The sequence below is a fragment of the Pleuronectes platessa genome, chromosome 22 (genome assembly GCF_947347685.1).
Source record: "Pleuronectes platessa chromosome 22, fPlePla1.1, whole genome shotgun sequence".
In the NCBI taxonomy this organism is placed as follows: Eukaryota; Metazoa; Chordata; class Actinopteri; order Pleuronectiformes; family Pleuronectidae; genus Pleuronectes; species Pleuronectes platessa.
Genome location: NC_070647.1, coordinates 14939608 through 14965396, shown reverse-complemented (window position 1 = coordinate 14965396; position 25789 = coordinate 14939608). Strand labels below are relative to the sequence as shown.

Here is a 25789-nt window from a genome sequence, read left to right as displayed (position 1 = left end):
GAATCGAAGGTGACATCAGTGTCTGGGGAGCATCATCCCAAAAACTGTGCTAACTGACCTGGAGCAGGTGCAACAGGACTCGGGGATATTTCACCTCTAAATACGTACAGAGGCTCCGCCTTTCCTCACTTTCACAAATCAGCTTCTTCTCTTAATTGTCCTCCCGAAAAAAGTGTTTGCAAGTTCCCCTCGGCGCTGGGTAGACGGCGCCTGGAAAAGTCTAAACAGCAGGAGAAGCAATGTGTGGAAAAAATTGTGAAAATTATCTCTGGCAGGCATTTGAGACAGACGCCGGTTATGGAGAAGACTAAATTCAATCATACCTCCTGGGCTGTAAATAGGGCTTCGGAAAATCTGACGGAAAAAAGGTTCTGAGGCGGCCAGAGAGGTCTTACATAACACTTGAAGCAAACATCTTCTTTTCTACTGTTTTTGACGAATGCACGGCAGCAAGGTGGGAGTTTAACGCAGAATCCAATTGATCCCATCTGTCTTTGCTATGAATTATTCCTCTTTTCAGTCCTGCACCCTCACATTGTCTTACCCATGCACTTAAAAGCCCTGCAATCATCCAGCTCTACAGTAAGCAAGCAGTCAGGCAAATCGGTGCAACTGACGAGGGTAGCGTTCTACTTATCTGTAAGATGGAGTTGAGGAAGAATGGAGTAGGGGGAGAAAATGGCCAAATGTTTCTCCCATTTGCTGGTGGACATCCATCAAGCCGTCGGAGCATGCTGGGAATCGACGGCTGGATTTAATTGGTCGCAGTGCAGTCTGTTACTCTACTCACATACCACACTCAGAGACCATCTTGTGGAAAAACTTTCATTCCTCACATTCTAACTCAAAGAAATCTGATTTCCCAGCACATGAAGGAGGGAAAATGTCTTGATTGTTGCACATTTTTCTTCACCAAAGTAATTTGAGTCATTCCTCTCTTTCCAGAATTTCTTATGTCCAATTCTTGCATCTGAAAGGTCGTCTCACCCCTTTTCACTGAGCAACAACTGCAGCCAAGTCATACATCTAGAAAAGCTCTCAGCTTAACAAACGGAAGAGGAATGATCATCGGCATCTTAACTGAGATTGTGGAACTCAACTCTCACCCACAATTGATGGAAACAATCAAGTCTTTGTAGATTCCAGGTCGATTTCAAGTTTGTCCCAAGCTAACGTGAATCCTTCAGCGGAACAGAGGAGGGGTTTGCTTCTAACTTTCTGCAGCTGGGCCTGCAAGCATAGCTAGTTCGTTAGCTTCAGCACGATTCTGCTCTTGATGAATCCTGGGATACGTTGGCCTGGGAAGGATCCACCCATTGAAAACCTTCATTGCTCAGGGAAGCTAGAAGAAGGATGTATAGTGACGCTGCCTTCTTAGGACGCGGCCCCTGAATGGGGACGCAGCTCTGGTGTCCTGTGGGGACGTGCAGCACAGGTGGCTTGTTAAATGTCCTTTTGCTTTAGATTTGGTCCTCTTTTGTCTGAAAGGCCCAAATATTTATTCACTGCAGTTCTTCTTCATGACATCTTCACAAGTGATGTTGGGAAAGAGAAGCCAGATGTGCTACGTCTGTGATGCAGCTGTTGCATAATGCTTCATCACACATGGTGCATATGTGCTGTTCTGCACGTTATCCAATAGATGCCCCTTCCTGTAGATGTCCCATTCAACCAATGTGACCTGCAACTGCACTGATTCATGGAGTAAATTCAAAGCATAATTTTTTCCATAATTTGCATTAATGGTCACACTGTCCCCCTTCATACGGGTAAAGGTTGGACAAACCCCCTCAGAAGCATCTGCTCCTTTGTTCCGGACACAATTGCCCTTCGTCAGCAAACAGCCCAAAACATTTCTTTGGTTGAGGTCGGTGTGTCGTCACCTCCGTCAAAAACAAGTTCTCCTGTGAACCCAGACTCCAGCTGTTCCCAGACGGCTGTGGAAAACAAACATTCTGTCATTCTGCTTAGTCACCGTGCTTTGTGTTGATGCCTCGGGCTCTCGTGTCCTTTCCATTCGACCAGATGGCAGACGTCGACTTTCTTTTCCAAATTAAGTTTGCACTTAACCGTAGGTTGTGTAATTCCCCTCTAAGCGGGAGAGGTTATAATAACGCAATGTCGCAAATCGCTTGATCAGTATCTGGTGAAAGTAAAAGAAACAGTGATGTGAGTTTTTCTTACTTTTTAGTTTAGAAGAATTTATTTAAATAGCTTTTGACTTTATAGCGAGATTGATCAAGAAAGCAGGAAATGCTTGAACGTCACTGGTAGTTTTTTCGGACAGTAAGAGCATTCATTGTTGGTGTAATGTGGATTTTGATGGTAAAGTAATGCTGTGTCCTTATTTTCAGTAGTTTTTTCACAGTAGTATTGTATTTGAATATTTTTTAAGGTGTGTCGAGATCCTAAGCGATTTAGTTCCAGAAACAATCCTTGTTAAAGGGGCAAGGCTCTTATTTTGAAACATGAGACGGGTCATGTTCATCATCACAAGCATGAAGGTGTGAAAAGACGTCAGGTGAGACGAAATGCGTGAACACAGACGTAATCCATATTTGAGTAAGTGCCCAAAAAAGATCAAAATATCATAAATCGTACAAATACAATAATTATCGTACATCTGGCAACACTGCATAGAGTCAATGGTTAACATGACAGCAAGGTAAAGCTATCATGTGGATCGCCCCCTGGTGGCTGGCTGTAGTATCGGTCATTATTGTTGCTCTCTCCGTGTTAGCAGATGGGACCTTGATACCACAGCTCCACACCACGATCACTGCTGCGCAAACTCTGGCTACGAATAACATCATGAGCACAAGATGGCTGCTCCCATAAGCGGAGAATTTAGGCTTCATTTTTTTCACCGTGGGAGAAGATGAAGATGCCTCGTCCATCTTTATTTACAATCAACTAGCTCAGCCAATTAATGGGGCTAATTTTAGCTTAATTAGCTAAGTAACCAAATTATGTATTAGTAGTCATATTTGTCAATAAAAGTCATCAGTTGCTGGGTAGAAATTAGATTTTGATCACCTCTGTTTTTAATTAAAAAAAATGTCAAGCGCTACAACTATCATTTCTCACTGTGTCTTATTGGCAAGCAAATTTTAAGGATGAAAAATGAAAACAACATTCTTCTGTCTTCTTCTGTATGAGAAGGGGTTCTTTAAAAACTTCAGATGTTTTTAACTTCAAGCTTTGGCTCTTTCTTTCCTTCAAGTGTCTGACGTCATCCTTCCTGAGTGATTTACAGCACAAGTAGCAGCATTGCATATATACGCCGTAAATCAAAGATCAAAAAACGAAAGGCAAGAGCTGGCACATGAGTCGATCTGACACGTGTGAAAGTGCAGCACCAACCATCATCCCTGTCAACGGCACACAGTGAGAAACTTTACAACTGAGATACTCGTACACGTGCTCCGACAGAGGTACACAGATGGAGATCCAAGCGAGCATATTAGCAAACAGGGATATTCTTGGACGTCTTGGCACGGACACAAAGAAGCTTCTAATAAAAATCTCAGACGTCGCCCTTCCACCACCTTCTGTTCCCTCCACACGGCCGTGTGGTAAGCGCTGCTTAGAGCTCTCATCCCCGGGCAGGCCGGGTGATTCTCTCACCCGGTCGCATTGGCTCCCATGTACCGCGAGAGTCAACCGGCACCGAGAAGATCCGCTCAAGGCTTCCGAGTCACACAGACCCCATGTATCCGTCTGCCAGGGGATCGGAGTGTGGTTGTAAACTTACCTCTTCAGTTGGGCTTCTGACGAACAACAACCTTTTAGACATTATACGTTTTATTTATTCATCCTTTAAACACAGTTCACTCTCTGTTATCCTCAACAACGACTTTTACTTATTCTTTACTGTGTCTCTTTTATCTCAACTTCTGTTGAACTCTATTTTATTCAGTTTTTTATTGGTCATTTATTTAATTTACATTTTACTGCATGTATTAGTTTGTTTTCTTGCTTGTTTTGTTTCATACCTTTGTCTTATCATATTGTCATTCATATGTGGAGCACTTTGAAATGCCCTAACCCGCATGAAAGGTGCTTTATTCATAAAGTTTGATTTGATATAGTTCATAATTATGGGTCTACTGGACCAGTTAAAGTCTATAAATTGGATATAATCCCACGTGTGTTTGGTCCATGCTCAGGATTTGCAGTTTTAAATAAGCTGCTCTGCACATTTTGCTTTCCACAGAGGTCTCAGCACTAAGGGTTTGACTTGGTGAAGCAGCTCCGGTTACCTTTGGTTGCATAAGGGCCACAAGGCAGCAACTCAACGTAGGGACGCACTGGCATGTGCACGTTAAACAGTTAAATCACAACACACACACAGACAGTGGCACGGCGCCTAAAGCTATAACTCCGAGTGCTCATGGTGCAGAAGATCAGACCAGGGGGTCAAGCTGCATTAAGAGAGAGAGAGAGAGAGAGAGAGAGAGAGAGAGAGAGAGAGAGAGAGAGAGAGAGAGAGAGAGAGAGAGAGAGAGAGCGCGCAGCAATAAGAAGTACTGATAAACCCCACCAGGGGGCAACATATTGAAGTGCATTCATGGCTCTGAGGTTCTGGGATCAGCTCCAGAGCTTAAACACTGAAGCTTTTCAGCCTGAAAAACAACACACACAAGACCTGAGTCACATCAGAGGCCGAGGAGCCAGAGACTGACTCTTAAATGTTCCTGTTCTTTAATATGCTTTTATTGTTTGTCACTTAACTCCCCACGTTCAAGTGAAAGTCCTGAGGGTGAATTTAGAGAATCTAATGAGATATACAGCTTTCAAATATTGTTTAAAAAAAATTATAGATACATTTAAGACACCTGATGAATGAGAATTTGTTAAATAATCAATGAATTATTGTGATGCTGGTTCTTAAGCACTGAGAGATGTACATAAGTGAGTAATGTGCAGTCATGTGTATCCTTCCTTTAAATCACAGCTTGTACAGCATTCCCTGATTTGACCTAATTCTAGGTTTTATAACTGTATTAAATGCGTGAATTACATTGTTTGTGAAGCACTTTGTAACTATGTTTTGTGCTATATAAAGTATTATATATTATTTCATCGTATATTTTACTATTATTATAGGCTCACCTTCAGCTTATTCCTTTTTGTTTCAATTTATTTATTTTTGTTATTATATACACAAACTATAATAATAAATAAATACATAAATATAATAGTAATAATAATAAATAATAATAGATAAATATATATCATGAGTATATTTTGATTGCTCTAGGTGCATGTCTTACAGTTGTATTTAAAACAAAAAAAAATGTATAGGCTGAATTGATGATAAAAAGTCAGAAACAAAAGCAATGATATACATTTTTTTTCCCTTTTGAGATTCCATACGATACAGTTCGGTATGACAATAATGTCAGAAGGGGCAAAGTGAGAAAAACTCAATTTGCTACGATTATTGATCATTAAAATACACAACAGGTTTGTTCCGTCTCTTTTCTTTAACCATAACTCTTCAGTTTACAGTAATGTAAATGACTGAAGGGGATTTAAATCACTCGTGGCTCACGGGCCACAAATGCTCCTTGTGCAAATATTTTAGTTCCCTTCAGTCCCGGAGCCCATCAATATGAATTAGAGCTAACTAAAAGTGAATTCATATATTTTCAGACCCTTCCACCGAGCAGCACGGGGCCTGAACCCGGTGACGGGACGACTCAGTGACCGACGCCTTTGCCGTGCGGCGACAAGTCCTATTGTTGAACCTGCTGGAGTGTGTTGAGTTTGCATTTTCTCCGTGTGTCGGTGTGGTTTCCACCGGGAGCTCCGGTTCCCTCCAACAAGCCGTAGAAACCAGCAACTGGAGGCTGTAAACTGAATGCGTTGGCTGTGTATTTGTTTACACAGACGCATATACACTCTGTAAATGTATATACAGTACATCCTGTGATGGAACCCGACTCTTGGCCAATGCATGCTGGGAATAGCAGCAGCCTCCAGAAGGTCTAGCTGGGGATTCTATAACAGGACGCTGCCACCGATGGAATTTACAATGCTGTTTTGATCAAATTCAAAAAGGTCAAACTAACACCTGTGATAAGCCGAACACAGAAGAAGAAGAATCGGACCGGTATCTCCGACAGGACGGAGGACTTCAGTCTCCCTGGTGTGTTGTAACATCTGCTGTGTTATTGTTTCCAGATGACAAGAAGGCAGCGCTTTGTTCAACGTGTCTGATAGAAGTGGAAATGATGGATGACTTTGAAAAGGGCACGAAGCTGAAATACAAATAAAAAAGCCAGATTTCTTTCGCTGGCATGTTTGTGAAATACCTCGAATGAGGGATCTGTGGTTCGGGTGGCTATGAATTCACCAGATCCCCATTTTGATCTGGATAAGCACCAAATTGCACATACTGATTTAATTGGGCCAATCAACACAGCCTCATCGATACCTTCATTGATACACACCCTGTTCGAATGAAGCTCTTTTACTTTGTGGTTCTCTCGTGTGAAGCTTTCTCACCTGGACCGTTTTACCTGAGCCTCCTCTTGACCTTGTGTCCCAGGAGGCCGCCGTGCTACTTTGTGCCGTAGCTCCCGCGGCGCTGCACAAATAATCCATTCACATCATCCGCAATATGCAACTTCTGCTCATTCCATCCATCAAAAACTGCTACTTTTTCCATTAGTACTTTTATTTTGTTTCAGGACACCTCAGCTGGAGCCCCTGCTCCGGAGAAAGAAAAATAAAAAAAGAGAAACACCTTTTTTTTTTATTTGCTGATATATTAAGTCTGCGCTATGGGAAGTGCTTGTGCCTTTAAGTGATGAGAGTTTTTTTTTTAGTTTTTTTTTTTATACAGCATTTATATACAGCGTCTATACATACAACATTCATACCAGTATGAGTGCTGTGGGCATGCCAGTCCACGTACACCCTCAGATTTTTAAACTGTACTCTTAAAAAGAAGAAAGAAATAAAAAGGCAGGAATAAACATTCAGAGACGTACATACACGCGATAACAAGAGAATCCAGAAAGCACCCGGTTCAAGTTGAAAGGAAAACAAAATAAGAGCATGCATATAAATCTTTGGGAATGGCTTCTGTTTAAAACATACATGGTTTATTCTACATTTTTAGAAGCTATTTTCACCTTTTTTTTTTTTTTTAAAGGGAACGACACACACACACACACACACACACACACACATACACACACAAGGAGAAGAATGGGGGGGGTGGAATGTGATGAAGTGTAAAAAAAAAACACCCAGGAACTAAATCAACACTGAAGTAAACACAGGAAATCACAATGTGATAGAAGTCACGGTTGCTTTTATCTCTACTTGAATTGAGATACACAATACAAATAGAAACGTTGGGTTGTTTCTCTCCCCGAGTGCAGCGTGCTGATGGTACACTCCGGATGCGGTTCCTACTACACAGGTAATATCTAGGACATTCTAGTATACCAGCTGTTAAAAGGTAAATACACAAGTTGACCCCCCCCTGCTGCCTGCTCTACAGGTCAGCGCGCTCATAAGTCGTACTGGAGAATAGGCAGAAACTGGGACATACAACAGTTACAGGTTATATTCCACTGAGAGAGATTTGAAAATCTTTTTGGTTTGGCTTCATCTCTGATCTTCAACATATTATGCACATAAATATGTCGCGGCGTGAAGGTGGGAGCTTACTTTGCGAATGTTTTCTAAACTGGTTGTGCTGTGAACGTGCTGTGAGTGAGAGCGGCACCGTCGTATGCTGGTGTTAGCTGAAAGCCGTGTACGTACTACTGTTGCAAATAATAAGAATGATATGTTGTGTTTGAGGTCCATGTCCACTACAAGGTTTGGAAACGAGTGCGTGGGGTTATTGACATCATCGTTTTGCGGGGGGGAGGCAGTGTCGGTAAGGGGTCAGTGTTGAGGGGCTGCGGTCAAACACGCACGCTTACAAAACTTTCACACGCTCATTTACAAACACACAATTCCTTGCGGAGGCGCGCGGGGGACGCTCTACTTCTTCCTGTAGTTGCCGAGCTGGATGGCGGAGCGGTCGAAGACGCAGCGGAAGGTGATGGGCTGGACTTCCCAGTAAGGGACGGGGTTGCTGAAGAGGCTGATGCCGGAGTACATGGCCTTCTTGGTGTTGAAGCCGGGGGGGCAGAAGTCCTCCGTTCCCACAGCGGCAATCTTGTTGACGTGGAGGTAGACCACCTAGAGGAGGGATTTAAATAATGACAATCATCAGTCACCGACGGGGGCTCGGATGCGGCAGATGAAGAAGATAATAACACGTCAGAAAATAAATAATGACAGCTCAGCATCCCTGAGGAGGTTTAACTAAAAACAATGATGAAAAGAAAAAAAGGGCGTCCTGCACGAGGATACTCTGAGATACCGAAGAGCGTATTGAAAACACATATATATATATATATATATAACATAAACATCCCGCAGCTGAGCAGGGAGAATATTAAGAAGTGAGGGGGAAGAGAACGCTCCAAAAATAAGACAAAAGACGGAAAGTGCAACAAACTCAACGACTCAGACAATAAAAGAGTTATTATACCCAAAGAAAAGTCATAATGAATAACATTTGGCTTCATATCCAATTGAGCAACACTGAAGAAACAAAAGAGAACTACAACGTTGAATAAAAACTAACCAGAGCAAATGGGAACAATGTGAAAACAACATGAAGCTCAGTTCAGAGATTTAACGTTCCACTGTTGTTTTAAATTCTGCTTTAGATTTGTGTTATTCTGTTTCTGTTGCTGTGTTCAAATACTCCCACAGTTTGTTGGGAGGTATTTTCTTGTACACACTTGTAAACCAGTTAATAAATGTTTACTGGAAGCAAAGCTGGAATCCGGTTTGTTTACACTTTTTCTCTTCGGCCAAACTCTGTGTTAGCATCGTGTATCATCACGTTGGAGAACACTCTCCTCAGTTTGTTACAGAGGGCGACTCTGTGGTCGGGCAGAGGGAACCTGAACAAAGGATGAGCTCCGACTTCAGGAAGTGACACGAGCAGCGTGACTGTGGTGAGTTCATTTGATCGTGTGGTGGGTTCAGAGTGACGGGCGCCGCACCTGGATGTACTTGTGGTCGGGCAGGCCGGGGGGGACGCTGGTCAGGACGTTGTTGTCGAGGTGGAGCTCGCGCAGGTGGGGCACGTTCACCAGGGTGCTGTTCTCCACAGAGCTGATCTCGTTGTAGCTCAGGCCCAGTCTGCAGGAGGAGGCAGAAGATCAGACGTGTGCATAGAAGAGGAAGAAGGAAAAAACTAAACAATGTACTCAAGCTGCAGCAAAGACACATCTTTGTTTTCTGTTCTATTTCATGTTCCTGATAAAATAAAACACAGTTAAACCAGTTAAATGAGCGAAACCAGTTATTTTGATTATCCAAAAACTACTGTTTAGGTTTTGTTGTAGAGTGAATCAGATGAAAGCTGGTGGCAGAGCTGCAGTGAAGCTGAAACATCTCACACACGTGGAAAACTGTGATAAACAGCAGGAGAAATACATATACTTATTTTTTTTACTAAAGATGCAGTTAAAGTTACATTTTTTGAAGTCATTAAGAATGAAATGCAACTTAGAGCCACACCGTAAGCCACAAGTAATTATCCCCGTTCGGCTCCGAGTCTGAGCAGTTTAAACGTTTTTTAATGGACAGAAAACAAAGCTGAGAGTTTAATTGGCGTCGTCCCGCTCACTGAACTGAGATCAGCTCAGGGCTCCATAGTGGTAATGACGGTTGCATCTTTCCCACGACCACTCAGTCAATGTGAAAAGAGTCGACAGGAAATCGCAAAGGGTTGACGTGGATCACTGGTTTAAGAAGAGGGTGATGGTTTTCAGTACTTAGCCAGGTTCTTCAGGCCCTTGAAGCTGTCGGCTGACACCTTGCTGATTTTGTTTCCGTCCAGGTGGAGCTCGGAGAGAGAGCTGGGAAGACCTGGCAACCCACGAGACAGAGATTACAATCCATAACCAAGGGCCGACTGAAGAACAAAAAATGCTTCTTGTGACATCTATGATTTTACTAAATAACTCTGGAGTGAGAGGGGATTGTTTTGAATCATGACACAGCAAAGTTTGTGTTTCTTTCCACTTTAAGCCCTTTGTTTCACAGCACATTTAAATCCAAGCAGGGCATTCTTTTTGAAAGGAGATTGTTATTTTTGGCTAAATCACTTGTGTAAGAACAGATATCAGCCTCGTACCTTTGGGGATTTCTGTGATGCTCGTGTCTGCGATGCGAATGTAAGAGACTCTTTTCAGGTCAGAGAAAGCACTGGCCTCGATTCCAGCGCTCTTCAGAGGGTTGGAGCCGAGCTCTGTAAAAAAAAAGAAAGAGGAGAGGTTGACACCAGAGAGAGAAAGAAGAAAACAGCAGTAATGGATCACGTCTATGAAGTTAATTCCCTTCCTGGTGCGTTACGGGAAGCTGAGTCACGAGTAAACAAAGTCTTGTGCAAGAGAAAAGTTTATGTTTGAAACACAGATTCCCAGAGCTGTCACGGTGGGAAGATAATTCTCACATTATTGTTCTTTAAGTGACTCAATCCACACTTTCTCCACTTCACGGAGAAAAGGAAAATTAATAAATTCATTGATAAAGCTCTATTTTAACATCGATTATGGGGAAATCTCAAGAATAACCATCCAAAAGCAGTTGTTTTCCCTTTAAACCATCATTTACCATCTATAAAAAAAAAGCTCTACTTATTGGAGAGCAGCATGTCGTTTGACCGAGGAACCAGCTTTGAAAATTAAATTCCCATTAGTCCAGTTCCATTTTTGCACTTCCACGACCATTTGTTGAATCTAACAAATGGAGACAGACTGGAAATATCTGAGCAGTCCTCAGACATGTTTGTCCTGAGGCCCTGAAGATAAATTTAGACCTGGTTCCTCTGGTCAAAACACAGGTAGAGTTAAAAAATAAAAAACGTTCCCAGTAAATCTATTGTGGTGGAAACAGGTAATAGGATTTATTCGGATGTCCTTGTCCGAACCCACCTCAGAGAAACAAACCAATCGGAATATAACAGAGTGGAATATTAAATTTAAACACTGGTTTCACCCTCTGTAAATATTTTGATCATTCCTGCTGAGGTGCCATCCACAGATCCTGGACATGCTGCACCTCAGAGGATGTGACCTACCGCTGGAAACCATGAGCCGTCCCCTCTCTGTCGACCCTCTTTCCCACTATCCAAACAAATATTCCTTAACACATCAGGAAGTGTTTTTTTAATCTCTTACCCATGACGATCATGTGGGACATGCCCTGGAAGGAGGACTTCTTGATCTTGGCGATGGCGTTCTCGTGGATACGGAGCTCCTGCAGGCTCTTGGGCATGTTGGCGGGGACGTCCTTCAGCATGTTCTTGGACAGGTAGAGGCGCTGCAGCTTGGTCAGAGGACTCAGGGCCTTGGCGTGGATCACCGTGATTTTGTTGTTCACCAGAATCAGAGCCTATAATGGAGCAGTAGGGCAAGTTAGTGAAATGTATCTGAACATCTCTGCTCAAAAGATTAATTCAAGAAATTCGGTCCGGCGGCATTAAACATTTAATGGATTAAAGTGGAGGAGTCAGAACTCTGGGTATTAGTTTACAGATTTAGAATCCAGGCTGTTTTTTGTTAAAATCCACATCACCGTTTATAATTAAACTATGGAACTCAGGAACAACCACTGCTGCCCAAAGCACCACGAGACCCTAGAAAATATGTGCTTTCCGAATCAGATTAAACAAAAAACAAAACATCTGGAGCTCAGCGGTTCATCGATACCCAAACCCGGCGTCTGCTCGGCTCAAATGGAACGGGCCAAGTTCGAGGCCACTTTAAGTTAATGCATTTTCAGAGGAATCCCACTCCTGCCGTTCCGCTCTGGTGAAAGCGAGCCAAACGTTAGGTATGTGGTCCCTTCCCCTCGAGAGGCCGGTTGCGTTACAGTGGAAACAGCCACAGCTGTCCGACAAGAGGTATTTACTGCGAGCAGGAGAGCTGCAGGAGTTTGGAGGTGTGGGGCCGCGAGGCTGCGGCGGCTCACGGGTGAATAGTTTCCATGCACCTGGTGACATGGGCATTCAACTTTTCTGCTAAAAGCTGCGAGGACAGACGTGTTTTGGGCAGGAGGAGGAGGAGGAGGAGGAGGAGGAGGAGGAGGAGGTGGTGGAGGTGGAGGAGGACGAGGAGGAGGAGGAGGAGGAGATGGTGGAGGTGGAGGAGGACGAGGAGGAGGAGGAGGTGGTGGAGGTGGAGGAGGAGGAGGAGGAGGAGGAGAACTCAGGTGGAAGATGATTCATGGGGCCTGATGGTTATTGATTGGTTTTACTCTGTGAGCTGCGAATTGTTTGACAGTGTTTTGGCAACACACTCATCACAGCTGCTTATGATCTGTCCATCCACGCACACACACGTTTATTTCTCAGTTTCTCTTGTTGCATCGGTTTTGTTCTCATGATGATCATCAGGTTTTCATATTGAAGTGGGGCTGCAGAGAGTGTAATGGTTACATAAGACCACATTACATAACACAAGGGACCAGAATGGGGCCTCAGCGGAGTGCCAAGGTCCGACAGTCCCCTTAAATCCAATCAAGCTGCACCAAATTTCCAAACACTCATGGATATCAGTTCCCTTAATGTGTCAGATTTTCTTTCATCCATTAATTAAAGAAAACGGTAACAAACGCCCTTTCTAGCAATTTAGCAGAAAGTTAAACAAACCTTTCCAACGCGTTTCGTTGAAATCCGATCTGTTGTTTTTGTGAAATCTTGCTCACAAACAAACGGTCAAACAATCCTCCTCGGAAACAAACACCAAGTGAACACACATGCAGCTCTGTGGACGGAAGGGAACGTCTCTTACGTGCAGCCCTTTGAGGTTCTTGAAGTCGTTCTCCTTGATCTCGGTGATCTTGTTGTTCTGCAGGTCCAGCAGGGTGGTGTCGTCGGGAATGTCCCCAGGAACAGACTTCAGACCTGGTGGTGAGACACATCGTTCATGTTAAAAGATTAAAGTTCGGGCCAATCGTCAGATATGGACAATCGCTGTTTTTAATCTCAGAACGATTTAGATGAATTCTGGGTAAGTAAAAACAGTACTTGAGAATTGTCTGTTCGGCGTTAAGCTTCTTGCTACTCTCTTCAAGTGGCTCGGCCTTAGTTGGAAAAAGGCTAATGTCACATATTTCAGTACATCAGCTTCTTTAAATAGAAGCTAAACAGTTTTTTTTCTGACTTTAAACTAAATATGTTGCTTATTAAGGCATATCAAATAAAAACGCTAAGGCTTTCTGCGACTTTCAGCTCTTTTAAACTTGTATGGATCCAAACAAAATGAACAGAATCAGGAAACAGAGTTCAATGGCGTTTACAGGTTTACGGTAACGACCTAATAACTATTTGAGGAGCTCTGAGGCACAAAATGGTGAAAATGGAACCAAAAACTAATTTCCTCCGGGAGTGAGTATAAGCGCCTGCATACCTGGACACTGAGCTAACACTCACTCGTTTAGCTTGGACTTGAAATATGGTTACATCATGGCTGATGTGACAACGGAAACATCATCTGTAGAGAAAGTCTGTTCGGCTGATGGGAGTGAAGGCAGCTGGAAGTTATTGTGTTTGCTTTGAGATGTCCGTGGTAAACGCAAACAAATACACTGAGATTCATAATGTGCAGTTTACGTTTCAGAGGAAGAGGCGTAGAATAAACTGTTTAACAAAGAAGCTTTAAACCTCGGCATCGACAGTCCACATAGGTTTGGTACGTCTGAGCTCGTTTGGTCCTGAGAGCTCTAACTTCTCCATCCAAGGTTTTGCTTTCCTGTCAGCTCGTCCAACTCGGCAGTGGACGACCCACAAACCATCACAGCTGTTTGTGGTCACCACCGTCATTACAGCACCACACGATGCACCGCTATGCTATCACTTACATTCTCAGCCTTTGCAGTTTTGAATACTCTTTTATACTCTGTTCTCCATTTTGTCTCAATTTAACCAATTAGCCGGACGTACTTTCTGCAGATGTATTCTCACCATTGTGAAGCTAGTCTGTTAGAATGTGTGTGTGTGTGTGTGTGGAATCAGAGAAATTAAAGATTTCAATATGTCATGCAAACGCTTTGTTCAGTGGATTTTCCCCAAATATTATCCAGATTTCCCAAAAATGGCTAAAAACCAGCTAAAGAGAATGAAGAGAGAATGTGTGGACTTTTTCCATGTCGATTAATTGTCGTCTCACATTTCAGCCAATAATCTTTTAAAGAGAAATTTGACCGGGACTCATCTCGCCTTCACTACTATAGTCATGATAAATGGTTCTATTCTAATCCAGAGAATTGGGATAGAAGGTGAATGATTGCTTTGGAACATTTCCGCTCTTTCTGTCAGTGTTTATGTAACATCCTCTCCTGCTCATGGCCGAGTGGAGTCGTCACATCAAAGGCCTGATTGCCTCATAGGTCAGAGTGACTTTGGAGTTTTCCGTGGGTCATCCAGAAGTGTGGGTGTATGTGTCTGCACTTATTACACAATCAGTGCACATAAAATACATGTTTTTCCACTGAGAAAGATGAGCCATTAAACAGTAAAGAGTCAACTTTACACTTCTACAACGAAGAACAAAAAAGGCTGTTGTTTGAGTCACACAACTGGAAAAGTAATCACAACTCATTTGAACCTCGGGCTTAGTTTTTCTCTTCCATCATCCTGCCAGAGCAAATGCACTGGGAAAAATATATGCATGTGTGATGGTGAGCAGACGCAGCCTTGCACGGGGCTGTGTGTGTGTATGTGTGTGTGTGTGTGAAAATCACGTGTTTATTCCTGTGTTTCTCGAGTGTGTGTTTGCGTGGATGCCAGTGGGTCTGGGGAACAGATGGAGCAGTGGGGGCCGACATCGCCTATGCAGAAGTGGAGAATCCGGCCAATGAGCTTCATCTCCGGGGAGAGAGTGCACTGCTGTAATGGAACCAGTCTTTTCCTGCACATCACTCACTCCGCCTTTCTGTCGCTCGAACTCCTCCGCCACCTGTCTGTCTACAGCCTCTATGTTCCTAGCATCATCTGTGCCCTGGATCAGTCGCATCTTTCATTGTACTCTGCCAGCCTTAGCGCTAGACGCTCACTTAAGCCATGAAAATGTGCAGTAAAACAGTGTCCGGACATTTTCTGGAGTTTGCCTTTTCGTATATGAAGAACGTAGCAGGAGATCGTCTGAGTCAGAAGAGTTCTCAACAACAGGAAATTATCCAGAACATTCAGGAGAGGGGGGGGGGGGGGGGGGGGGGGGGGGGGGGGCGGGGAGTCTGAGCAGAGATTAAATGAGGCAGGGCATGCGGTGTAAATCACAGGTTTTTTGTTTACGACACTGGCAACAGCCCATTTTGACAAAACCTCTCAAATATCATTGTTTTTCCAAGTTAAAGTCTTTGTCAGAGTCAACTTTTACGTTTATGGATTAATTTGGCTCCTATTTTTCCTGCTGAGATATTTGATTTCTGTTTTTATCAGTTTTGGGTCCACCACGTGTCTTTCTTCTCTTTTCATTTTGTACTCCGGGCTGTCCATCTGTACCAGCCCCCTCTCCTCCCTCTGTGTCCTCGCAGCTTGTGCCCCTCCCTGTGCAAACAAAGGCTGAGCAAGAAAAAAAACCCTACTCTGTCGAAAAGCCGGTTTACGTAATATACAAGATTAAACAAGGTCAGGGACGTTTCTGTGGCGAAGTTTACCGGATGACTCAATCTCTCTTATATCAGCCATACGTCAGGTTAAACAAACAGAACTGATCAACTCCAAACTCCGACAATCACACCTGAGTAAACTGTTGTGACTGTTGCTGGAGCAAAACGCCGACTAAGTGAGTGAGTAACCGTAACATTCAGAGACAAGTTTTGGAACATTTGAGGATTTGTTTCGGGACTCTCCGGGGCTAACGTTTAATCTTCATCGTTGTTTGAGAAAACATTTCTGCCAAGAGTGAGGAAATACTGTAATTGCTACAGGAAGCTGAATAACACCAACATCTGGGAGTGTTTAACTTATCAACACCGGTGTCATGTTCTCTGGAGGACGCAGAGTCTAATGCGGAACATAACACACCCCTGGAATGACCCCGTGGGTTCTGGTGGGTGGAGGAGACAGGCAGGCTAGTAAAGTCAGAGACTCTTTCTGCTCTTAAAAAGCAGCAACATCACTCAGCACCATAAAAGCACAGTGAGACGGCTGCAGACGCTCGTGAAGAAAATGGATGTGAACACGATGGATTATGAAACTGTTTCCTAACCATATTAATTAACATCAAACCACTGATTGAGATACACAGGGCATTTGAGGAGCTGAAATGACCAGTTTCCTGTTTCATGTGGATTTGTTGTCTTATCCGTTTTGTATTAAGACGTCACAGCTTTGGGGGATTGTGAATCGCATTAGAAAACAATACAAATAATAGAAAATGATTAATTACATATTCGAAGCAGATTCAATGTATTTAATGAACCACTAATACAAAGATGTGGCACATTAAACGAGGGGCAATGTGAATGGAACATGAATGGTGTCGTAGAGGTGTCTTTTCTTACCGAGGTCAGAGCACTGGATCACACGAAGGTGGCACTGGCATCTGAAGGGGCACTTGGGTCCCTCGGGCGGGGCAGGGAAGTTCAGAACGGTAATTGTATCACCTGATCCCGCCTCATCCTCCATCATGAAGTCTAGGAAGCCAGACTGGCGGAAGGGCAGAGCCCAGCAGGCGGTGACGAGGAGCAGAGAGAGACAGGCCGACCTCATGGCGCTGCTTGCAGGGAGCCTGAGGACGAGAGGACACAGTTCAAAGGTTTGAGTGGAGACTTTGAAAACAGTCTGCCTATGATTAGTTTGTAAACTGCTTTGAGTAACTATCTGTTTCTGATTTACTGTCATAATCGAAAGGAGAAGAAAAGAGGGAAAAATAGATTTTCCGAGTGACAGCGACTCAAAGGCGGACGGAGGGACGCTGCGTGAGAAAGACAGAATAAGAGACAGACTGGCGTGAAGTCCAGAGAGGCAGAGGTCAAAGGTGAAAGGTGGAGGGTCGGGGGCTGGAGAGTTCAACACTTGGGTGCAACAATTCAGTGAGGTCGGCCTAATAAGCTATTTAACAGTGCAGTTTTTGAGCAGAAGGTCAGAGGTGACGGAGAAGAGGTCGGTGCGAAGATAAAACCAAACTTTGTGAGAAGTTTTGGAATTTTCAATAAGACAAAACAAACAGAGACACAAGTAGTGAGCTACTCTATCGTTTTTTTCCATGTTAATATTCACCGGTAATGTTTTGCTGTTTATCTTTTCTCCTTCAAAGTGTTGATCTATGTAGAAACAACACCAGCTGCTGAATGAGTCACATCTGCATTAGCTTTCTGCAGCGACACACGGGGGAAACATCATGAGGCACTGTCATCTACTGCAGAATACCACTTCTTCTTCTCTGCAGCAATGAATCACAGTGATTGTTTGCAAGGGAGCTTCATGGTGTCATTGTGTGTCAGGAGGAGGCGAGTGTCCAGAGTCAGCGGGAGAATCCGGATTCTTCATGTAGTCGTCTATTTCTAAACACAACCGCAACCCTTTGGACCCAATCACAAACTCAAATCCAGCGTGTACATCCACGCAAACTCCCTGAACTTTTTTTTACGCACACACAAACCAACGCACACTCACGTCTCAAAGACCTAGCAATCTGCTTGTCAAGCGTGAGGCCAAGAGTCGCTGCTTCCCTCTGTGTGCCACAATAATTGAAGGGCGGATTTTAGCCGCGGCTGCTAACAAATGATTTGGGAGCAGTTGGTCTGCAGCAGCCCTTGACCTTAGCATTATGACCAGGATGATGAAACTGACCCAAAACCAGGGTGGTTAAAAGTCATTCTGTGCCGTTGTATATGATGTATATTGATCTGTATGATACGTATCTCTATTCACTGTCTGTTTTTCGAGAGAGAGAAGTGCTGATGTAGTAATATTTAGGTTCGGGTTACATCAGGTCACAAGGATCACGGCTGAGAATGACTATCTCAACACAAACTGTAATTATAGACCTTGTGCACAAAACAACCACCGCTCTGACACACTGTACAGCTTCAGGCCAGTGGTTACAGTGCTTGCATACAGTATGACCGAACTTGAAATCCCTTCAACTCAGAGGAGACTTGTGTTGGATGGGATATCTACTGCCTCTCAATACTTCTATTTTGTTGCTCTTGTTCTGTTGCTATGAAGTGGAAAAACTTGGAGAACACTCAGTAGGGTGATTTCATGCGTCGGCACTCTGAGCCTGGAAGTGTCACAACAATGTTTAATGTCTACAAGCAGTTTTTCCACTCGGAGACATGGAGACATGGTTCTATAGTGGGAGGCGCTGAAACAAAGAGCCCTGGTCTGTGTGTACAGACGATCCACAGGACATGCTGTTCCAGTCTTCGGCACACTGAGTAATCTTGGCTGCTCGTATCTCAGCCGAAAGCTCAATCCAACCAGAACCCTGTCTGCAGACTTGGCAGGAATGTTCAGCCGTTCTTTTGGATTCAGCGACGTGAAGCGCTCCTGGGTCCATCAGCGCTTGGAGATGCTTTTGATGGTTCGTTTTATCCTGAGAAGATGCCAGATGGGTTGGGCTCGTCTTGTAGTACGATATGTTCAGTGCCAATAAAAGTATTTGGGAGTCAGTTTATCAAGCTTTCATTGTGGTGCCGGTGTCATGAACTCCGCACATCTGGCACATGTTGCCGGCTAAAACATTCAGGATTATCTACAAAGCCTGTGGAGCATCAGCTCTGCTCCGAGGAGCAGCGAAGCAAACAAAAAAACAGGAGGTTTCGCTGCTGATTAGTGAACCGCATCTCCCTGCTCTGACCCATGACCACCAGCACATAAACAGATATACATGCACATGGGCCTCGGCATCTAGGGTCTCAGAGGGTCAATGTGTCCTGCCATCAATCCATCAGTCTTTTCAGCAGCTTTTAATGTCAGCCAGACAGGCGTGAGGAAGAAGTCTCAGACTGAGGTCTGGGAACATTTAATGGCTGAACGATTGATCCAAGTACAAGAGTTATTACTTTCTCATTAGATGCAGGAGTTGTTGATGATTAGATTAAACAATCATTTTAAACAAAATCAGGAAAACGGAAAGGGAGGGATTTTTAGGGATTAATAATTGGGACATGAATTAACCATGTTTAAACTATAAATGGCATCAATATGATTGCGTCTGGGGGTTTTGTATTTCTAAATTTCAAGCAGGGATGAACCTGTGAAGACGATGCATGAGACAACCTGCTGCGCCCCAGGCATCACTTCTTCATTACCAAGGTGCTCTAATGTGTCCACAGGCCCTAAAGGAAGGCCACACAGACACACAGAGACACACACACACACACACTTGAAGAATCTACAGAACATAGTGTGTGTGTGTGTGTGTGTGTGTGTGTGTGTGTGTGTGTCTGTGTGTACATGCTAAACCCAAAGGGCTGTCAACACAGCATGCTGGGACATGACTTGAACACTTGAGCTCCACATCTTACCAGTATCAGCATTTCAAAGAAAGATTCAACTCTCTGTTCTCAGATAAGTGTCGGTCTTCTTATCGTTTTCAATGAAATCTCAAAGTTACAAAAAGATTTTGGTTTTAAATCCTGTAGCTCTTTTTTTCAAACTCATGCACAACTCATATGTAAGTATACATTTTGTAGAATCACCTGATTTTGATAATTGATATAATGGTTTTATAAATATTGGGTAAACCACCTGTCAACATGAACCAATTAATGAATATATTTGCAATGTCAAGAGTAACTGCACTAACCTGTTTATTTTGATTTAAACTTTTCTTTTTTTTAATTATGCATCAGTTCTTGGTTGATGGCCTGTATCACATCGTAACACAACTCTGAGCCAGTTAACAAGAGGAAAATGGGACAAGCTTTATTCACAAGAAGTAGACTGACACTAATCAGTGAATAACTGGTTCACATTCAAGTTTCCTCGTAATGGACTTTTGAAATGTCACTGAAAAAAAAAACTCAAACATGCATAATTTGAAAATCTGCTTGAGCAGCTGTAAATATTGGAGGACGATGCATCCCATGAATTTGGCCATTTCATTTTGGACCTGATTCTGAAAAATTAATGTTTTGAGAAACAGGATTTCCTTGGAAAGTATGTCTGCAAGCCATGTTCCTATGAACTTCAATCATTGGTGAAAATATTCACTTTGCATCTTCGACTGCAATGAGGGGAACGCTGGTTTGAAAGCAACCCCAAAGAAAGCTAAAGGAAAGTACAGAAAGTTCTGCACATAGGACGACGGGAGGTATTGAAAACTGTATCAAAAAACAATAAGCTCAGATGTGATCAAGTTTGGTCTGAATTCCCAAAAGATTCTCAGTCCACCACATCCCAGAAAAGGATACGTGATAAATGAAACGCTACCTGTTTTCTATTTCATCTCTTGACTCTCCGAAACCTGCGACTCATCATCCCGTGTGTGACAAGAGAAAAAAAGGGGGAGGAGTCTGACATTTCCTGCGGCGACGGCGGCATCCTTGTCAATTCTCCTGTCTCCTTCTTTTGTCTCCTCTCTCTCTCCCCCTCTTCCCTTCCTCCACTTTCCTTCCCCCCAAAGTCTGGCCCCAGCATTACTAATGATTCCCAGACAGGAAGCAGGGCTCGCATGAGGGAGTAGAGTAATTTTCCCTCCTTTGCTTTGTCACTTTCTCCTCTTTGTCATGGGGCCTTTCACTGAAACCACCGAGCTTAGGAAATCAAGCGAAATCATGAGCTGAACTTCACAAATCTTTCAGTGAAATATCTGCAGCACAGAAGAAACAGATTTGAAGATTATGCACCAGGTTTTGGTTTTTAGCTAAATGTTATGATGAAGGAAGCATTATAAAGCAGACACCACCTATCACCCCCCCCCCCCACACACACACACACACACACACACAAGCCTCCATCCACCTCTGCTGCTCGTCTGTCAGCCATGAATCACTGGAAGGTATTTACCAGGCCACAGGACATTTAAAACACGTGTGGCCCTTTTAACCCATCGGCAAATGAATGTGAGCTCCCCTCCCACATGGTTGCATAAACACATGCTCAGACACATACGGCTGATTGATAACAAAGCTCAAGTTTTTTCTTGGGAAACTTGGTTTTTATGAGTTTTCTCTTTGGCCTTGGCCGTGGTCTAAGGAGTCAGTGGTCATTATTCTCCGCAAGCGTCTGATACATTGGGGGATTTTGTAAGTGAGATTGTTCATCTAGAAATATGCAAAGACGCGGCCAACAAACAATTTCAGAGCCAAAACATTCTTTGTAATAAGGGGTCAGGCCAAAACAGTCATGTTTGGAAAGGAGCTGCCCATCGTTAATGCCTGCATGGGAGGTTTTCGAGTTCAAGAATGCTAAAGACACTCCCTTTAATCAATATCCTTACTGTAGTCAGATCTGTTAATAATATTATAACACGTCTGTTGTTTGGAGCCCCAGCATGAGAAAGCAAGCAAGTGGTTAAGCCACAGTTTAGCCGTCCCATGAGGAGAGCTGTCGGCATGCCATCAACCTCAGTCCCATTATCAACAGTCTGCGCTGCACAGACGTGGACAAACTGCCCAACCCTTGCTCCCTTTCTTCTCTTTCCATCTCCTCCTCCCAATTAAAGCTCTCTCCTTCCCTCCCATAGCTTATGGTATTTCTCTTTCACTGTCTGACCCTTAAAACGTTGGCTAGAAAGACTGACATGTGGAACTTTCCTGTATTCCAGTGAGCGACAAAAAAAAGCCTTCATGGCTAATGTCCATTCCATTCCATTGTTCTATTGCTCTTTTTGACCCGAAGAGTTGAAGTCCAGATGGAAAGAATGCAGCCCCTGAGTGCAAATCTGGGCCATGTCTTGTCCAAAGCTTGGTTCACTCATTCCTGGACCAAATGCTAAACATCTGCTCAGCTTGACTCCAAAATATGAACCAGTGAGATACGTTTATTGCTCTGAGTATATGTTTGTAGAGGGTTTGTGCTCCTTTTAACTTATATTCTATTCCAAGTTCCACTTCTGATCCTATTTAGTTTGTCTCGGTTTTTCCCTTGTTCAGTTTCACTCAATGCAATTCAGTGCAGCTGAACCCTATTAGGTTTTTCTCCCTGCTGGCAGAAAGGATGTAATGAGTTAGCTGAGAGTTGTGCGGTGGCTTTGCCGGGAAGCCTTCAGACCTCTCTTTGATAGAAGATGCTGTACCATTATGGGATTAATGGCCCTGTGTGTTGCCAGGTACAGCTTTTTTTCATCTCCTCTTCAAAGCCCCACACTTTTAAGTTGCCCCTAGCAATTTGGGTCCTGTTCTGCTCCTGTGAAAACACAGCAGCCAGCGCCACAGAGATGGTTCATTTCCAGAGGAACACAGCTCCAGTGCAGACAGATAAGAGATTGGGGTTGAAGTGGTCTGGATGCAATCTAAACTAAACCACTGAGATGGAACGTGTCAGGAGCAGTAGAACTCACAGCTATTCCAGTAAGTCTTGTCATGCAGTAATGGGTTGAATTAACACAAAGAAATGCTCATTGTTGTTTCAGCTTTTCTTTCCCCTCATTTCTGTGTCGACTTTTCAAACCACACAGAGACAGTAAGAAAGGAGAAAAGGGGGCAAATCAAAAAGAGAAAAGGAAAAAGAAGAAGTAAGCTAGATTTGCAGAAAGAAAATCTAACTTTTCAGCCTGGCAGTCTTTCAACCACTTGTCATTATGAAAGCATAACAATCCGGACTGACTTGTGAATGCGCAAAACCAACACACTTGAGGAAGGCAGCACCATATGGATTAGATCCAAACAATCAATTGTCCAAACACTTAATTTGGTCAATTGCCACAAAGAGCAACAAATTAAAAAAGCTGCAAATGGAAACTGTAAACTGAAAATATCAAATGACCCTCAGCGCTGGATACTTTGGAGATACTTTGCCTCGAGGCCAGAAGAATAAGGTTTTTTTTGGCAGAGGGCTGAGGTACCAGCATCAACGGCACCACCACACCCCCTTCGCTAGCCGCTGGTCTTTTCAGTGAGCTGCATGCAGATTGGACTGGAAATGATTAAGATCTCTCATCACAAAGCCAAGAGCGTTGTGGAAACAAGACCTGGCAACATATTTGGAATATTCACAACACAACAAACACACACAGAAACACACACACGTACAAAAGTACACAGGAAAAGCTGAGCAGAGGGGTAAAAGCAACATGAAGTAGAGAATCAAACATCCTCACATGCATCCTATATAAAATAAATGAAATGACATCATCTGCAAACAATGTGACTTTCAAATCATGAATAACAGATTCTGTCATGTTTGCATTTATGCAGAAAGTCAGTTAAGAAAAGAGAAATTTGCCACATTCTCAATGTTTCTCTACCTCTTTTTAAAATTAGTCCAAAGTGAAACCCAACTCCTGATTTTTTAGCTGATTAAAACACTAACTTTTCCTCTGGAGGAGCTGAAGGATTCACCTACCTGTTCTCAGTAAAAGTGAGGCAAAGAGAGCGAGATGAGCTTGACTCCCAAAAATCCAGTCGAGTGGGGGATGAGACTGTGAAGTGGCTGCGAGGGCCTATGGGGTAATTGGACTCGGAGCGCGTGCAGCCAAGATCAGGCAGGTGTGCTCTGTCATAACAAGGGGAGGAGAGAGAGAGCGAGGGCAAGTGAGGAAGGGAGACAGAGGGGAGAGAGAGGAGAGAGACAGACGGAGGGAGGGGTCCGACCGTCGAGCTTCTCTCAGGACCGAAACAATTGGTGGAGGACTTCCCCCGTTCTCGCTGCGAGCTCCGAAAACAGCTGGAAATGGAGAAGGGTGGAAGAAAAAAAAAAGAGAGAGAGAGTGAGTGCAGGAAGAGGGAGCAAAGAGAGAGAGAATGAGAGAGAAGAAACAGGGAGAGGGAAGAAAGAGGCAGAGAGTTGGAGTTTGAAGCAAAAAGCAGTGATTCGACTGGCAGCCACGCTCGCTGTGACATCTGGTAATGATAGGTCCACTGTGGAGCTTCGCTAAGAACTCTGCACAAAACCCTTTCTCCTTCTTTCACACTCGCTGTGCCATTCATCCTCTTTCAGACGCTATACAAAACAACACAAACACACACAAACTCACAAGTTCCACTATCCCCGCAGAAATACTTTGACATAATCCGTGTCCCCTCATCCAAAACTTATCCATCATTAGTAAATGCCCAAATTTAAGCCATATATTCTCATCCTTATCGACACCTACCCTTCACTAAAGATGTCTTCACTCTAAACTCTCACGCTTTACATTTGGGAGAATCTTGATAAGGTCCCCATAAGGAAGACAAGTCCCCACAATGTGAGTGGGTGAACAGATTTAGGTCCACACACACTTTTGTCCCTTTTTTGGTCCTCATGAAATTGGTAAAACCCCATTGTCAATGTTGTGGCCAAGGAAAACTTAACAAATTTACACTTAAATGCAATTTTATGCTAAAAAAGAGAGCGCAACATCTCAAAAGCATTATAGATGTCATCTCTTGTTTAAAAGTTCATACTCTCTACCATGAATTTCTCTTCCCTATCTGTGACAGTTCTTATGTTGGTGCTACAGGGAAAGTCAGGGGATCTCCAAGGCGATTAAGGAACAATTTCCTGTATTGCCATTGGACGTAAATCTGGACCTTGTGCACGTTGAACTGGTCCTGCCAAAGCTGGATCTAATCAGGTCAGCAGTGGGGGATTGGGGGGTGCAGCGGACTGGTTTTTAACCCAGAGTGAACCAGACCTCATTTAATCATTGTGCCTGGATGGCGTCAGGGGGGCTACTGTGTCATGTTGCTGCACAAATGTTTCATGTTTAACTTGTGCATTAGCTAATGTCTCCACCAGTGACCAAGGCTCTCCACCTCTACCTGCTCCCTTGATGTAATTTACCCTGGTTCATAAAACCAGCTATTGACCCTTGTCTGGAAATGACGACTCATGAATAAAGACACATCTCTTTGAAATATCTTTTTCCAAAGAGAAAACCTGATTAAAAAAACGTTTACGTGTGTGCGACACTTTTCGTTTTCTTATTAAGTGCGTGAGCGAAGGAAGTTTAAACTAAAACACCTGTCACACCTACAGCAACTGAAGATCTTGTTCCCTCTTAAAACGTTTACAATCAAATCTATTACTTTTGGCTCAGCAAAAAGTACTTTCTACCTCCCAGTGTTCTCTCCCTCTACCTTCACTTCGTCCTTTGCTCTTTATCTTCAAGGCTGGAAAGGATCGGATAGCAGAGGAGCAGGTCTCATCCTGTCTGGCCTTGTCTCTCTCAACGTGACAGTCTTTTTCTGCAGGAGGCAAAGGGCAGACCGTAGTTGAACAGACCCCAGATGTACTGAAATAGTCCATCTTAGTATCAAGAAGACGGCTATTTGGTAGAAGTCATCTTGCAGAAAATAATGACCTAAGCTGCCATGAATTTTGTTGCCTGAGGTCCAAGCTGTAATCCTCTGCAGACCTAAAGAAGCTCAAATTGAGTCCCCAGAAGGAAGGAAAAGAGGAAGAGACCAGCATGGAAAAAGGTCAAAGGCCGGGAGGATTAAGACATGACGTGTAGTATTGGATAAAGCCAGGTGTCCAATGCAAATGCTGAGATCATACTAGGAAAAATTTGTCAATAGAGGGCTCAAGAGTGGAGAGAATCCTGTGTGCGTCCTTCAATCTGTGACAAATGATGGAAAGTAGGCCCCTGAT

At 43.6% G+C, this 25789-nt stretch overlaps 1 protein-coding gene across 1 annotated transcript; it reads right to left on the bottom strand.

The window, feature by feature from the left end:
• Positions 1 to 7310: 7310 nt before the first annotated feature.
• Positions 7311 to 23922, bottom strand: dcn (decorin). Its single transcript, XM_053414919.1, has 8 exons — positions 23558 to 23922; positions 16603 to 16829; positions 12888 to 13000; positions 11274 to 11487; positions 10229 to 10342; positions 9867 to 9960; positions 9090 to 9228; positions 7311 to 8211 (listed from the first exon to the last, which is right to left on the bottom strand). The coding sequence occupies exons 2-8, from the start codon at positions 16808 to 16810 to the stop codon at positions 8011 to 8013; spliced, it is 1083 nt and encodes a 360-aa protein (XP_053270894.1). The 5' UTR covers positions 16811 to 16829; positions 23558 to 23922; the 3' UTR covers positions 7311 to 8010.
• Between the last annotated feature and the right edge of the window lie 1867 nt (positions 23923 to 25789).